The sequence below is a fragment of the Carlito syrichta genome, unplaced genomic scaffold (genome assembly GCF_000164805.1).
Source record: "Carlito syrichta isolate Samal-C Ts95f unplaced genomic scaffold, Tarsius_syrichta-2.0.1 Scaffold303959, whole genome shotgun sequence".
NCBI lineage: Eukaryota > Metazoa > Chordata > Mammalia > Primates > Tarsiidae > Carlito > Carlito syrichta.
Window position 1 is genome coordinate 273,417 of NW_007248055.1, and position 17,539 is coordinate 290,955.

At 37.6% G+C, this 17,539-nt stretch overlaps 1 protein-coding gene across 1 annotated transcript in view; it reads left to right on the forward strand.

Moving 5' to 3' along the window:
- The first annotated feature begins 208 nt into the window (after window positions 1-208).
- The window catches only part of FAM159B (family with sequence similarity 159 member B), a 76,318-nt gene continuing 58,987 nt past the window's right edge, over window positions 209-17,539 (forward strand). The window contains exon 1 of the mRNA XM_021712972.1: window positions 209-314. Coding sequence (XP_021568647.1) covers window positions 209-314 — 106 coding nt within the window. The remainder of the gene's footprint in view (window positions 315-17,539) is intronic.

Below are 17,539 nucleotides of genomic sequence, written 5' to 3' on the forward strand. Positions count from 1 at the left end.
AAATTAAATTGTAACAAAAGTGAGATGTTGAGAGCTGATCAGAGGCTCTGCAGGCCTGGGTGGAGTTTCCTGGTGGTGACCTTGAGGTGGGGATGCTTGGATAGAGAGCTAGCCATGAGGGTGGGGATGGAGTTGCAACTGTATTAAATGCAGGTTTTTTTCCTCTGGAGTTGTTTTCTAGAAAGAAGTCCTCTGAAGGCAGCGAATAATGTCTACAGTTGTTCAAGAAAAATTTAAGTGTAAGCATATTTTTCGAGATGTGGAGATCATCATCAGAATTAAACCGACTCAGCCTCTAAGAAGGAGGACTGCTGGTGAGGAGGATAGAAGAGCAAACTGTCACTTTCCACTGCAAGCTCATTTGAAACATCTGCACGTGCTTTGGAGACATTTTAAAAAGTAAAACCTTTTCTACCGCAATCCATTATGAATCCTTTCCAAAATGTAAATAACCACTTCCCAAAGGAACAGTGCCATTTTCATCTTTATTTCTCCCATGTGAGTCTGGTGCCTTGCACATTCTAAGTAACCAGCAGGTGTTGAATAAATGCATGAACCTTGTCGTGAACATCTGCTGCATATTCTCCATGTGCCCTTCCAGATTACTCTCCAACTTCGTCGACTCTGTCAATACCCCGTTGGTTCAGTCAGTGGGAGGCCCTTCCAGGAAACCTGACTACAGGAAAAGAAAGAGGTCCGGGTGTCTGCTCTACCAATTTTCTCTTTCGGTTTGGTCACGGTTTGGCAGAGGCTGTGTTCCCCTACCCATGTTAACAGTTCTTGCTAGGCAGCCAAGTTCCTTCAGCTACAGCTCTTGCCTGATTTCAGTAGTCACTTCCTCTCCTTGTTCCTTCAGACCTAGGGGAGATAACATCTTTCTGCTCTTACTAATCCCTTGTCTTAGTCCTTTCAAGTTGCTCTAACAAATTACCAACATAACTTTTTTAAAATCACAGTTTGGGAGACTGGAAGCCTCAGATCAGCATGCCAGCAAGGTTGGGTTCTGGTGAGGGGCCTCTTCTGGGTTGCAGCCTGCCATCTTATATCCTCACATGGTGGAAGAAGATGAGGAATCTGTTTTATAAAGGTGCTTATACTATTCATGGGGGCTCCACCTTCATGACCTAATCACCTTCCAAAGGTCCCAACTCAAAATACCATAACATTGGAGGTTAGGATTTCCATATGAATTTTGGGGTGACACAAACATTCAGCCCATAATATCCCGGTTTGCTTTACCACCTTTCCCAAACCTACACCTTTGTAAATAGTCCTTTCTTTATATTTCTTCTACTTCCTTTTGATTTTTCTTCTTGATTCTTGTTCTATTTCTTGCTCAAACCTTGACAGGTACAACATGTACCTAATGTCTTTAGTCAATTCAATTCAATAATTTTTTAGAAAACAAGGCATTGTGCAAAGTAATGTGGGATGATGAAGATTCTGTCTTGCCCTTTAGATGTTCAACATAGTAAGGAAAATGAGAAGAACTAGAAATAATTATATATTCATCATACAGACAATTTTATTCATCGTAGAGAAATGTAAAATATTAAAATAGAATGACTGGTAAATTCAGAGAGGAGAAACGACTTTCAAATTAGCTTTTATTTTCTTTGTTTACAAAAGGAGCTCTTCAAGGGAGTATGACTGGGTGGGTATATATCTGCTTTACCCTTCATTATAATTGGGTTAGAATAATTACCTTAATAAATACGTTTCTGGACCTGAGACTCAATCCAGCACATATATGACATATATGTGAGAGGTTTGATGACAGATGTAGGACAAAAAGACAGCCAAGGCCCTTTAGCATTAATGAATACATAAATTGTATGTTAAAAAGCAGAAAATACAAGGAGTTTAAGGTGTATAGAATTAGAGACACCCCAGGACAGAGGAGAAAAAACGGTCTCCCTGGTCCTGTTCTTTTCTGTCTACCTCCTCAATTTTGTCATGTGAGTGGTTATAGTATTTTGTTGGGGGAAGAATGCAATTTGTAGATTCAGATTTTTAAAATTATATAATAAGGCTCACCAGTTAAGAACATGAATTTTGGAGCCAGGCCGACTGCTTATGTTCCAGTCTTGACTCTGCTACTTCCTTAAGCAAGCCATTTAGCATCTCTGTGCCCCAGTTATCTCATCTATAAAGTGAGGATAGTAATCTTTATTTCATAGATTCACAATGAAAATCAGATGAGTTAGTATGAGCAAAGAACTTGCCTATATATAGTGCATACTCTATATGTTTTAACTCTTGTTGTATTTTTTGAAGCTTATGAAATCATTACGACATCCTTTCCCTGAATTAGAGTTAGCCCAGCACATGGACTAACTTCCTTGATGTGAAGAATTCTATGTGTCTAATGAAATCTCTTGAAATTCTACCGGTCAAATGTTTCTATCTTAACTTATATTTCCCAATATGGGTCCTGATTGGGCATGACACTATAAAACATAGCAAAATTTAATATTAATTCAGTAACTCAGGTCGGGAATGATTGTTCATGCCTGTAATCCTAGCACTTTGGGAGGCCAAAGTAGAAGAATTATGTGAGTCTAGGAGTTTGAGACTACCCTAGGCAACATAGTGAGACCTTGTCTCTACAAAAAATTTTTTTAAAAAATTACGAACTCATTAAACTGTAAGTTATGGAGGGCTCAAAGAAGGAAGACATTGTGCTGATTCAGAAGAGGCTAGTAGGTACTTCATGAAGGTGAGTATTTGAGATGGGACATTAAAAAATCAGTAGAACTTAGAAGGGGAAAAGAAAAGTACATGTCTATCCTCTTAGGAAGTCATTTTTAGTTACCAGATTGTGCTTGTCTTTTGTTTATACCAGGGTACGCTTTCTAAAAGCACTTAATCTTCCCAAGGCCAGCACTAATAGGCTCTGATGTTGCCCATTCTGGAAAAAAATAAAAGCAAAATAAAGGTTATATAACCATGTTACGAATTTTAATGCTTTCTGTTCCACTTTGGCAGAATTTCATTGAAGACTGGGAAGTCACAATAGGTAGGTACCCACTGGAGTGTAGGAGCGGGTGTGGGTGTGAGGGTATGTGGGTGCATGTACGGCCCTTCTCTTTCTGCTTCTAAGTCATATTTGTCTAGTTTATTTGGAGGTGGGGAAGGTTTGCCTTTTCTTTGTCCTGAGTCAATTTCACACCACAGCTGCTTCTCTCTGTCTCTGTTCATGTCTCCATGGGCCATCATTCACTTTACTGCTAGCTGCTGCCAGGACACCTGGCCTACTGTTCCCTTGAAAGGATGTTGCTACCCACTGCAGGTATCAGCAAAGGGGTGATGAGAATGGGACTAGTGTTTTTACTGCCATGACTTCTTATTTCCCACATCACTACCCCACAAAGTTGTTCTGGAAAATTAAATTTATACTGAAGATTTACATTCAGTGGGAATATATATATTCAACACAACTCACAATAAAATATTAGATGTCCTTGATCATAATGTCTTCTGAACATTTCACCACTGGAAATTTTCTTTCTTCTGTCTTTGTGTGTGTGTGTGTGTGTGTGTGTGTGTGTGTGTGTGTGTGTGTGTGTGTATTGGAGTCTCACTCCATCGCCGAGGCTGGAGTGTAGTGGCACACTCCCGGCCACCACAGCCTCGACCTGCTGGGCTCAGGTGATCCTTCCGCCTCAGTCTTCCAAGTAGCTGGAACTACAGGCACACGCTACCACCCCCGGCTAATTTATTTATTTATTGTAGAGCCAAGGTCTCACCATGTTGCCCAGGCTGTACTTGAACCTGCGGGCTCAAGCAATCCTCTCACCTCAACTTCCCAAATTGCTGGAATTATAGGCTCGAGTCACCATGCCCAGCCTCTTTCTTCTGTCTTATTGCCAAACTTTTCTCTCCTTCTTCTTCCCAAGCCCTCTATCCTTTTTGATTCACTTCAGTATAAAAGTTGTATTTATTCTTAGGTAGACCAATCTATCCATCTTTTTGGTTTATCATCCTCTTTAAATCTTTTCATCTTTAAATCTTTTTGGTTCATCAGCCTCTTTAAATGCATAGCCTTAGAGTCTCTCCTTTGACCCTCTAACAGCTCAGCAAGGTATTTTCATAAACAAAGACATTTTCCTGCCTAAGACAATTCTGGTTCCAGGTGTTCAACGGTGAATATGTATAATGAGATGGAGAGGAATCTTCACAGAGGAAACGTGTAGTTGAATATGAAAGGATCAGCCTGGACAGTTACTACTCCACTGTTGTGCTAGCAAACAGACAGTAGCAAAGTAGAAGTCCATCTTTGTTGAGTTGAGTTAAATGGTGGTTGACTACCTGGAGTTGGATCCCCTAGAAACAGAACTGAAATAGAGATTACTGTGCAAGGATTTCGCTGAGAGAATGTCCTCAGGTGAAACCTTCTGAGGAATGAGGAATGTAGGATGGGGCCAGGGAAAAAGCCAAAGATGTAGTTTCTGTCAAAATCTAGCCCTCACCTGATCACCCAGGGGTCTATGAAACAGGAACAATGCCACAACTCAAGACAAGACAGCCAGGCTGTTGTATCCACAAATCAGTCAGACATTGATCAGGGGCCACCCCGAAGGGAGGTTCTAACTTCCCAAGCATGTCCAGGCAAGGTGGTTCTTGTTGGCAGAAGGTGATTCTTGGGAGAAGGGTGTACCTGTGAGCTGCTAACTACTAATGTGCAAAGCAACTGGGGGGTGGGTACACAGCCTGAGGAAGACGATGAGGCAGGGACAACAACAGCATCTACTACAATGTCTAACCCCTCACCTCAGAACCTACTGTCCCAGTGTCCATGTCTGGAACTGACAGGCAGCCCTGGAGCTGGCCCAACTCAGGAGACGGGCAAACACACACCAAATTGCGTTTAGCCAAAGTCACTTTCTTCTGAGTTTTTTTTCCTTTTGTAACCCAAATCAAATTTCGACTCCCTTAATCTTTTGTATCGTATGTCATTTTTCATTTTCTCATGAGTCACTAACCATAAACATTTACCCTTCTCAACGTATGAGTGTTGCTTTGTTACACAATAGGTACTACCACAGTTAAGCTATCAAATTTTGGTAGATAACATAACTAGATACGTATGAGGCTGACATATGATTAAGATTTTGAGGGGCTTATAGGTTGAATTGCTTGGAGGTAGATTAATCCAAATCTTAACTAGCGAAAGACAGATCTACAAAAAAATTTGATTGCTCTTGCAAAAGAAGTAGATGTTGTATTCATTTAATATTTGATATGCAGTTTTTTTCCTAAGCAAATATTTGAAAATGTCCTATTTATCTGATAATTGCAGGTACAATAACCCAAAACACAATGGTTCTCTATAACAAAAAATAATTTAAAAAACTGATGTGCACAATTATGCTAGAATATTGGAGTCAAGGTTGGTCTATTACAAAGAATAATCAAACTAATTCCACTAAAGAGAGAAAATAATTTCAAGAATACAGAAACTTCACAGATTTCAAGAACAGGGAATGACACAGAGAGCTGGACTATCAGAAGCTTTCTATTTCTTCTATAGTGTGGTCTCCTTCATCCCTGATTCATATCCAGTTGTCATGATCTCTCAGTCATCTTTCTTTACTCCCTCACCTTATGCTTAGCTGTCAGACCCAACTGTATGTTAGACCACTCACGACTGTCATCTCCTTTCCTATCCTTTGGTTCAAATCCTTAGGAGAGAGAATTGGATTGGACGAGGTGACTTTCTAGACTAGTCAACTCCAGAAAGGATGGGAGGAGTACTGACACCTGCTGTCTGCTTTAGCAGGGCTGCAGCAAGAAACTTTAAATCATAAAATTAAATTGGATGCGATAGATACTTGATATTTATGGTGCATAAATACCACATATGTTCACATCCAGTAACTGGGTATTCTATGTTCTCCTGTTAAGGTCAGGGGAGAGTTTATTCTGGAATAACTTGCAGCCTGGAGATTAATAAGGCCCTTGAGCAAATGAGCCTGTTATTTAATTCATCTTAAATCAATTTTTAGATTGCTCTATTCAAATCCCGTGGGCAGAGTAAACCAAGCAATAAAGAGGATAACTGGAAGAAGTTTTAGCTTTGAACTGTATCTGTTCAATGACCCATATGGGGTAAGAAAGTTAGGAAGGAAAATAAATATAATTTTTTCCAAAAGCTATTTTTCTTTTAGAGCACTGAAGTCTAAACTAAGATGGTAGATTCTACTCTAATCAAGTCTTCTCAGCGTCATTCAGTCCTCTGAAGCTCCGAGATGACAGCTGGCTCCCAGGTCAGCCTTATGCCTTTGAGGATCAGCGTTATATTCATTGTTATATACAGAGTGATTGGAGAAGCTTTCGGAAGGGAATAGCTACTCAAAAAAAAGAAAACTTCTCACAAAAGGTCAATAGTAGTGCCTAGAGAGTCATTAAAGATTCACCTATGCCCATATGGGTTTCTAAATACCATTTCCCATGAAAAGGAGAAGCACATATCAAAAAATGGCTAATACCAGGGCAGGAGCAGAGAAAGTTCAAGGTGAACCTGGGCATCTTATTATCTCACAAAGCAAAGATGTCCTCAAAAATTGATTGGGTCATGTCAAAGGGACATATGAACTGACTTACAGGGAATTTTACTGGCCTGATTTGGAACCATTTGAGTATTAAAAAGAATGACAGTATTGATTATAAATCTACAAGTTTATAACTATACTTAAAACAGAAGAAATGCTCTTCTTTATTAAAAATGCAGCTAATCAATGTAGATGAAATGACAGAAAGAGGAAATCACCATTTGGTAACTCAACTTCCAATATAGTAGTGAATTGAAACAAGGATAATCACTGGATTCTAAAACCACTGGGTAAAAAGATATTGCAAAAATTCAAGGTCAAAATGTAATCTCATAGATTACTCACTAATAAAAAATGGGAACATGTGACAGCCCCATGATCAAGTGATCAAACTTATTATTATCAATAGTGAGGCAATCTTGTATTATGCACACTTTGATGTGATACATCATGAAATATTAAAAGGTTTTTGTCCAAAAGGTTTACCTGAGGTTGATCAAGTTTGTAGACCTAACTCAAAATTTATTGGAAACACAGAAAATAGAGGAACAAGTTAAATTACACCATGAAGAATTGTTCTACAAATCAACTGGCTTGGTTTCTTCAACAAGTAATGAAAAACAATGCCACGGAAAAAGTGAAAAAACAGAAGAACTGTACTGGATTCAAAACAATGGGGGACAAATCAAACTAATGAAATGTGTGATCCTTGACTAAATCCTAAATTTTAAAAAAATAGTTGAAAAACATTGTTGGAATCATTGGGAAATAATAGATAGTAAATGATATTAGAGAGTTATTGCTAACTTTCTTAGAAACTATTCCTGTGTGGAAAGATACCTTATTATTGGGTGATTTCTACACAAGTATTTCGGTTTGTGTAATACGGCTTGAACTTATTTTCTTATGGTTCAGTAAAAAAAAACAAAACATATTCACAAATATATAATGGAATAAAGCAAATTTGGTGAAACGTTAACAATTGATAAACCAAATAAAAGATATACAGAGTATTCCGTTGTACTAGTCTTTCAATTTTTCTGTGGTTTAAATTTTGTTTAAATTAAAAAAATTTACAAAATAATAGAGGTAAATGTTTCAAATGTAACTTAGAGTGATAATTTTAGAAGGTATTTTTGAATGTGAATTTTCTATCAGTAAATTGAAGTATAAATGCATGTTTATTTCAAGAGTAAAATGCTTCAATACTTAAAAGAATTTTTCTAGGTGTGATGGTTTTAAAATATGTCCACAAATTATTTGACACCACTTTAAATGGGTACCATTTTCAGCAACTAATTTAGAATGAATAAAAAAGTAATGCTATGTGACTTTTAAAGCTAAATCATTAAAATAACAGCTTCCATTTATCTGACTGCCTTTCCTGGTCTTCAGATGAATGCAGCATGCAACATTCTGGCCCCATCTTAACTGCAGCCTCAGAAGAATTCGTAAGCTAAAATCCCCAGCTATTTCTGAAATTCTGACCCATCGGAAATATGAGCATAATAAATTTTTGCTATCAATTTAAGCTACTATGTTTTGGGGTAATTTGCTACACAGCACTAGAAAACTAACACACTGAATCAAGCTAGTACCCCAATTTGGTAATATGCCTTTAAAACCTATGAAAAATGCCTATCTTTTGACACAAAATTCCACTTTCAAGAATTTGTTCCAAAGGAATAATCAGACAGGTATACAAAGATGTAAGTAGAATAATATTAATTGTTCCAAGATCGCTTATAATGGTAAACTTGTAAAGCAATCTAAATTTTTAATAATAGAGGATCAGTTACAAAAACTATAGCATACCCAGACAATGAAATAGTAGGCACCTAACTAAAAATATCTAGACATCCTTGACTGTCCGTTTATATTTAAGAGTGAGGCATTAAAAAGCTGATTAGCAGTTCTGTATTGGTAGAAGAGCTTACTTAACTGGTCAGATTCCCTTGGGAGAATTCTGGTGAATCCTGTATATTTCACTGGTCCGCTCTGAACCATCACTATTTAGGTCATTTTTCTTTAGGTTTATCTGTTTCCCACAGAGAATACTCCAAGTGGAAACTTGGAGATAAGTTGCTGAAATTCGAAGCGTTTAATTTGTGTTAACTTCCTTCCTCATTTGTACCCACTGACCTCAGATGCCAAGTCTAGTTCAACTCTTCAACAAAATAATACTCCAGTCTTCTGTCAGGGCGAGTATGGTAGACTCTTACATCAAAAGCCTCCAATGAGTCATGTCTCTGTGTGAATGAGCTTGACCTCTTGAAAACCCATCTCATATGGTTATATGAGAAGCACAGGCTGATTACTGAATGATGGGTGACCACATGCACAGAGAGGCCCTGAAACCACATACAGAATGAGGTCCAGCCATCCTTCAGCTATCCCTAACTGAATGTAGCCTCAAGAGTAAACTCAGATGAGAACAATAAAAGAACTACTCAACCGACACACAGAATTGTGAAATATACTAAATTGCTGCTGTTTTAAGCCTTTAAACTTTGGGGTAGTTTGTTGCACAGAAATAGATGACTGATGTAGTAGGGAAAGAGACAGTTAGTTGTGCAGAGATGAGGTGATCTGGGGCCAAATTCTACCATTTAAGACTTTAAACCTATCTTCTTCTTCAGCTTCATTCAGCTCCTCCTGCCTTCAAATTCCTAATTTCTGAGATTTCCAGCAATCTGAGAATCAGATTGTTAAAATATTAACTTAAAATCTTCTGTAAAGACCATTTTACCATGCAAGGTAACATATTCATAAGTTCCAATGGTTAGGATGTGGACAACTTTGGGGGAGGGCATTATTCTCCCTACCACACATTCCAAAGCATGGGATATCTCTATCTTCGTTTAGACTACCTTCCATGTCTTTTATTAGGGATTGAATTTTTACCCAAAGAGGGATTATGTAGTCATTCATAATTTAATTCTTGTTTGCTTTTTATCTGTGTTCCTACTGTGAATGGTATTTAACGTCTTAGGGGCTTATCATAATTTTTTAAAAATGTGTTCTTGTATTCAGCATACTTGTTGAACTCTCTTTCATATTTTTTCTAGGTAAGTGATCATATCCTGTGCAAACAATGGTGGTTTTATCTCTTCCCTGATATGGTAGTCACTAGTGCTATTTACCAAATATTTTCACTACTTCCTCCATCCTGACATATGACAGGATTGTATTTCTCTACTGTGTGAATTTTCTATTGCTGCTGTAACAAATTACCACAAACTTAGTGGCTTCAAGTAACCCAAATTTATGATCTTCAGTTCTGAAGGTCAGAAATCTGACATAGGTATCATTGGGCTGAAATCAAGATGTTGGTAGGGCTGCTTTTTTTTTTTTTTTTTTTTTTGGATTTAGGGCAGTGTCTTAGTCCATTCCTGCTGCTATAACAAAATACCACAGCCTGGGTAATTTATACACAATAGAAGTTTATTTCTCAGCAGGGCTCGGTGGCTCAGCCTGTAATGCTGAGCTTGGGAGGCTGAGGTGAGTGGACTGCCTGAGCCCATGGGTTCGAGATCCACCTGGGCAACTTGGCGAGACCTCATCTCTACAATAAAAAAAAACAAAAAAAAAACCGGGCTCAGTGTCTCAGCCTGTAATCCCGCGCCTTTGGGAGTCTGAAGTGAGTGGATTGCCTGAGCCCGCGGGTTTGAGACCCGCCTGGGCAGTGAGACCTCATCTCTACAATAAATAAAAAAATCAGCCGGGTGTGGTAGCGCACACCTGTAATTCCGGCTACTGGGAAGGCTGAGGCAGAAGGATCGCCAGAGACCAGCAGGTCAAGGCTGCGGTGGCCAGAAGCAGCCCCTGTGCTCCAGTCTGGGCGATGGAGTGGAGTTTATTTAGGTACTCAAAAAAAAAAAAAAAAAAAGGAGTTTATTTCTCATGGTTCTAGAGGCTGGGAAGTCCAAGATCAAAGCATTAATAGATTCAGTATCTGGAAAGGGCTCTCTCTTTGCTCCCAAGATGCCACCTTGTTTCTGTGTCTTCTGGAGGTGACAGATGCTGTGCTCTCACATGGTGGAAGGGAAAGAAAGAGATGACTGCTTCACATGGCAGGAGAAATGGAAGACTCAGACAGCTCTTGCAGCTTCTTCTATAAGGGCGTTAATTCCAATTGAGGGCAAAGTCTTCAAGGCCTAATCGCCTTCCCAAAGCCTCACCGCTTAATACCACCACTTGGGAATTTAAATTCCAATCTATAAATAATAGATGGACACATACACTCGACAGATAGCAGAGGAAACCATTTCCTTGTTCTTTCCAGATCTTAGATGCCACCCCCATTCCTTGACACATGGACCCCTTCCCTCCAACTTCAAAGCAATATGGCATCTCTGTAACCCTGCTTCCATTATTACTACATCTCTTGGTCTGACTCTCTCTTCTGCCTCTCACTTCTACTTATGAGAACTCCTACAGTTACACTGGGCTAACTGGAATAATCCAGGATAATGTCCCTATAAAGTCAGCTGATTAGCAACCATAATTCTTTCTGCAACTTTAGCTCCCATTTTCAATAAAACCTAACATATTCACAGGTTCTAGAGATAAAAACATGGATATCTTTGGAGGAGAATGCATTAACATGAGGTGTAACAGCCAGGTGTGGTGGCTTACGTCTGTAATCCCAGCATTTTGGGAGGCTGAGGCTGGAGGATCACTTGAGGCCAGGAATTTGAGACCAGCCTGGGCAACACGGCAAAACCCAGTCTCTGCCAAAAAAAAAAAAAAAAAAATTAGCTGGAAATGGTGGTGTGTACCTGTAGTTCCATCTACTCAGGAGGCTTAGGAGAGAGGATCACTTGAGCCCAGGAGTTTGAGTTTGCAGTGAGCCACTGCACTCCAGTCTGGGTAACAGAATGATTTCCTGCCTCTAAAAATTAAATAAGTACTATTTTTAAAAAAAAAAGAAATAACATTAGTTGTAACCATGTGACTTACTTTGGCCAATGAAATGTGAATACAAGTAACATTTCTCACTTAGCAAAAACATTAGAAGAATGTGATTCATCATGTTCTTCCTCACTGCTACAGTGATCATGAAAGCAGTTGATATAAAAATCTTAGCTAGTCTGGGTTTCTGCATAAATACAATAATCAGTGACCCACTGTCAATCTGCAATGGACATGTAATACAAGAAGAATATTATTTTCTTGTGCTGAATCACTGAGATTAGGGTTTATTTAGGTACCACAGCGTAAACTAGCCTATCTCAAATGGCCGTATCTTTCAATACTGACACTGTGATGTCTTATTGTGGTTTTGCCTTCATTGCCCTAGTGTCTCATCTTAGAGCATATTTTCATGTGTTTATTGACCATTTGTATTTCTTCTTTGGAGAAATGTCTGTGCATTTGCTCATTGTTTAATTAGATTGTCTTTTTGTTGTTGAGTTTTAAGATTCCTTTGAATTTAATTTTAAGAATTCTTTAAATCCTTAGACTCTTACTGGATATGTGATTTGCAAGTATTTTCTCCCATTCTGTAGGCTGTCTTTTCACTTTTGTTTTTCTGGTTTTGGGGGGTCTAAGGTAGGACTTCGGTTCAAACCAATAGCCTCCTATAAATTTTATTTTCAAATCTCCACCCTGAATAGGCAGATCCTGGTACCTATGTCACTGTATCTCAAGCTCAGATGCCCTCAATGTCTGCCATTCCTTCCCAGAAACATTTTAAATCTATCCTCAATTGCCATCTAAAAATACAGAAGCACAGAACATTGAGCAACAATCCAACAAACAGCATTTATGAGAAAATGCAAAAAGTCTGTCACTGACTCTCTCAACTCTGTTCGTTCATTCATCAGGATGTGGCATGATCTAGTGAGATTATATATATTAAGTCATTCTTGGGATAGGAAACAAAATTAACAAAATATAGCATGTTTGTCCCTTATCTTTTTTGAGTGTTATATACCAGTTTTTTTAAAAGGTTCCTTATTTTAGAATGTCAGCTTCTGGCCACATATCCGCTGAGCTTTTAAGTTCCATGGTCCATCACAGGACCACAGATATAAGGAATAAAATATTGTAACATTTAAAATAAGTAATTGTGTTATAAAGAATTACAGTTATGCACCCAAGGCACAGAAACAATAACAGAAAAAAAATATGCCTTAGTAGACAGAGAATGTTCACAGAATGAATTGAGTTTTCTGAGGGAGAGAGTCTGTGCCCCAGGCAGCCCCAGGCAGTGGTTCTTGTCTGGGTTGCAACTGTACCCCCTCCCGCAATCCCACCCCTGCCTATCTTCTCTCAGACCAGAGTACGGATGCATAGGCCCATAAAGAGAGGCATGTGAGAAGGCTTTTCCAGAACAATTCTCAATGTCACCGTGTAATCTTGTCTGAGATACCAAATGGTGCTCCTCCCATGAATGATTTTCTGTGGTCCTAGGGGCCTAGCTCACTGTGTAAGCGGAAACCCCTGGCATGAGTTTCCAAACTGACTAGCCCCAGTCCATCTTTGAAATCCACACCATAATTCCATAGCTTCATTCAAATGTAGAAATGTCTTTTGATATTGTCTTTTGATGCCTAAACATTTTTTATACTGATAATGTTCTCTTCACTTTCTTACTAGTGTCCTTCGATGCCTACGTTTTTTTTTATTTTGATGAGGTCCAATTTATTTATGTTTACTTTCATTGTTTGTGTCATATTTATTTCTCATTTGTTTTTGCCCTTTCTGGTTTTCAAGTAAAAGTATAGCTATAAATTTCTGTTTAAGTATGCCTATATTTTTCTAATGTTATAGAGTTTCCCAGACAGATTTTTTTAAGCTTTCTATTTATTTATTTATTACCTGTGCATGCACGTTTATTGCAGCACTATTCACAATAGCAAAAACATGGAATCAACTGAACCGCCCATAGAGAGTAGACTGGAGCAAAAAAGAAGTGGTACATATACACGATGGAATATTGCGCAACCATAAAGAAGGACAAAATTATGAACTTTGCAACAACTTGGATGGACTTTCCTTTTATTTTAACATAGTTGGTATAACATTAATCATTTGGAATGTATTGTTTTCTATTGTGCTGCATGTTGTAGAAGAAAAGACCGAAGATTCAAACTTTTGAAATATCACTCTTATCATTTACTGAAGATTTTTCATACAAGACAAAAAAAAATGGTACTTGCCAATATTCAGCCAGAAGCCAGAAACTATCACTTTCCAGTTTTTGCCATATGAATTTCAAAGATTCTTCTTTATTTGGGAGTAAAATGCAAAATTCTTCCACAAACAGCTTGTAGGAATTGCTTTGAGACCTAGTGGGAAGAGAAGGCATTCTATTCACAAGTAAACAAACATTTGACACAGTAAACTATATTAAATATACATTTATAAATGTACAAAGTATTTTGCAGAAGAACAAGTGGGAATGTCACTGAAAGTCTGTAAAGAGCTCTTGGTGGTTGTTCAAAGCAAAACACGAAGGATATTTTTGTTAGCTACAGTTTAACTTTTAGAATATATAACAAGAAATTCTATTCATTTCTTTTCACTTAATATACAATATATTTTTTAAAATATTCTGAGAGTTTTTTAAAAGGGTGTGTATGCTCTTAAAAAGAATGTGTATGCTCTGTGAAGTGCAAAGTTTTCTATACATCGAATTCTTTTTTGTTTTACCAACATCAATGCTTAGTTTGTCTGCTTAATCTTTCTGTTTGTAAGAGTGCCTTAAAACTTGCAATAAAATGGTTTATTATCTATTTTTATCTATAGTTCTAGAAGTTACTGCTATATTCCAAGGCTGTAACTAGATGCCTGCAATTTTTTTTGAGAAGGTCTCTGTCACTCAGGCTGGTTCTTCCTAATCTTCTGGGCTGAAAGGATCCTCATGCCTCTGTCTCCTGAGTACCTAGAAATGCAAGTGTGAACCACCACATTTGGCTAATTGTGTGTGTATGTGTGTGTGTGTTTCTGTGTGTGTGTTTGTGCACCGACAGTGTCTTCCTATGTTGCCAAGGCTGACATATAATTTTTTAACAGATTTTTTAAAAATGATCCCTCATTTTCTTTTATCATACTATAATCTCTTTTCGTTCTCTACATGTTTGCCTGAAATTCTATTTTCTGAATTATAGATATAAACATTGCTACCTAAGATTCTTGTAGACTCATATTTGTTTGGTGTATGCATTTTTTAATTTTTATTTTAATGTTTTTATGACTTTTTGTCTCAAATGCTGCTCTAATAGACAAAATATTACTAAATCTTTTATTTTTTCATAATTTTAGCCTTCTTTATGGCTGTGTATTATTTTATTGTGTATATATGCACCACATTTTAAAAATTCAGTCCACTTTCTTTTTTTAATATACTTTTTAAAATTTTTATTTTAAAGATGTGTGGTACAATTCAGGGTTAGGTATACAAGTGGACATAGTACAGGTAAAGTTTGGACCCCCCCCTTGGTCCCCGCTCCACCTGGTTTGAGGTCAGGTATCCTAACTGAAATTTTGCTCCCACCTCGCCACCCTGGCAGTCTCCCACTACTGCCAATCCCTTTCTTATAGCACTATGGTAAATGTTCAGGGTCTGCTTATGAGCAAGAGAATGTGGTACTCTGTTCTTTGTTTCTGTACTAGATCACTAAGTATTAGACTCTAAATCCATCCAAGTTGTTGCGAAGTCCATATGTTTGGCCTTCTTTATGACTGTGTAATATTCCATTGTGTATATGTGCCACATTTTTTTATCCAGTCCAGTTTCAATGGGCAGCACTGTTGGTTCCATGTTTTTGCCACTGTGAATAGAGCTGCCACAAACATGCATGTGCAGGTATCTTTTTTGTAGAATGACTTCAGTTCCTCCAGATATATTCCCAGTAGGGGGATTCCTGGGTCATATGGAAGGTCAATTTCTCGTTCTTTCAGAAATCACCACACTGCTTTCCAAAGAGCTTGCACTAGTTTGCATTACCACCAGCAGTATAGAAGCATTCCTTTTTCTCTGCATTCTCATCAGCATCTGTTGTTGCTTGTTTTATTAATGATGGTCATTCTTACTGGGGTTAGGTGGTATCACAATGTGGTTTTAATTTGCATTTCTCTGATAATTAATGAGACTGAGCACTTTTTCATGTGTCTCTTGGCTGCCCACATATGTTCTTTTGAGAAGTGTCTATTCATGTCTTTTGTTCACTTTTTAATGGGACTATTTTTTTCCTTTTGGCACATTTGAGTTCCTTGTACATACTGGATGTTAGACCTTTGTCAGATATGCAGTTGGTAAATCTTTTTTCCCATTCTGTGGGCTGTCTCCCTGCTCTCTTGATGGTTTCTTTTCTTGTTTTTGTTTAAGTTTGAATCTTGTCTTAAAAATCAAATCCAAATCTGTCTTTTATTGATTTGTTTAGCCATTTCCACTATTTTAATTTGATATATTAGGACTCATTTCTATTGTCTTTTGTGTCTACTATTAACTACCCTTTATTTTTGTTTCATTTTTTTTCCCTTTGGTTGTTTTCCATTAGAAAGTTTGAATAATTTTTTTCATCTAATAGTTACATTTTTTTTTTTTTTGGTGACTGTCCTAACTTAATACCCATACTCAGGTTTATTTATCCTGCTGATTTCTTAAAGTTATTAGTATCTACAACTTAATCCCAATAAGAAAAGCAATCTGACAGACTTTCAAGTCCTTGTAGTCTTCCTTTATGCCCTGCTTATGTTGATCATATTTAGAATTCTAAATTTTTATTATGGATAAATTTTTTTCATTTTCCTTATTTTTGGTTTTTAAAGATTTAAAAATACACCCAAATAAGTTATTTGATCACTCATACTTTCCATATATTTTTCCTAGATGCTAAACTTTTTGCTCTATCTCTATAAATGTTTTTAATAATAATCTTTGTGTGTTTACCTTCAGAGGCTGTACAATGTAAGAATATTTTTTTATATCTTCAAATTTGACAATTGGGCTGGTTATAAAATTCTGGTTTTGAAATCCGTTTCTTTTACTACCTCATACATGTTACTTTGTTGCCATTTTGCATCTCATGCTGCTTATGAAAACTCTGATGTGAGTATGATTTTTATTCCTTCCTGCTGATTTGTTCTTTTATAGTTTTTCTCTTTGTCTTTTGTATTTTTTTTTTTTTTTTTGAGTTGGAGTCTCACTCTGTCGCCCAGACTGGAGTGCAGTGGCCGCTCCCGGCCACCGCAACCTCGACCTGCTGGGCTCTGGCGATCCTTCCGCCTCAGCCTTCCAAGTAGCCAGAATTACAGGCGCGTGCTACCACGCCCAGCTAATTTTTTGATTTACTGTAGAGATGATGTCTCGCTACCCAGGCGGGTCTCGAACCCGCGGGCTCAGGCAATCCACTCACTTCAGCCTCCCAAAGGCGCAGGATTACAGGCTGAGCCACCGAGCCCGGCTTGTCTTTGGTATTTTTAAACTTCATTATCATGTCTGGATATTTCTTAATTTCCCTTTTCCATCTAAAGTCTTTCATTTAAAAAAATTTATTTTTGTAAATATGGGGTCTCACTATGTTGCCCAGGTGGGTTTCAAACTCCTAACCTTAAGGGATTCTCCTGTGCTAGCCTCTCAAAATGCTGGGATTATAAGTGTGAACAACTGCCACTCCTGAATCTTCCATCTTAAAGAAAAATTATCCAACATTATTTATTTAATGTTTTTTAGTGTCTCCTATTATTTGGATGTAGGCCCTTCCCTTCTAAGTTTCTTATTCATATTTTTGTATTGTTTCTTGAAGCTTTCTGGGAGTGTTCTTCTGATTTTCTGCTTCACTATCTTGCTCCTTAGTAATGTATCTCCGTATCTACCCACACTTATTCTAAAGTATCAGAATTCCTGTTTTAATATTCCTAACTCAGATGATAAATATTGCCCAGTGTGTGGAATTTCTGTTGAGACGGTTGAATTCTTCAACTGTTTGTTATTTTGGCCTTTGAGCTATGTTCTCCTGAGGGTATCAGCTATT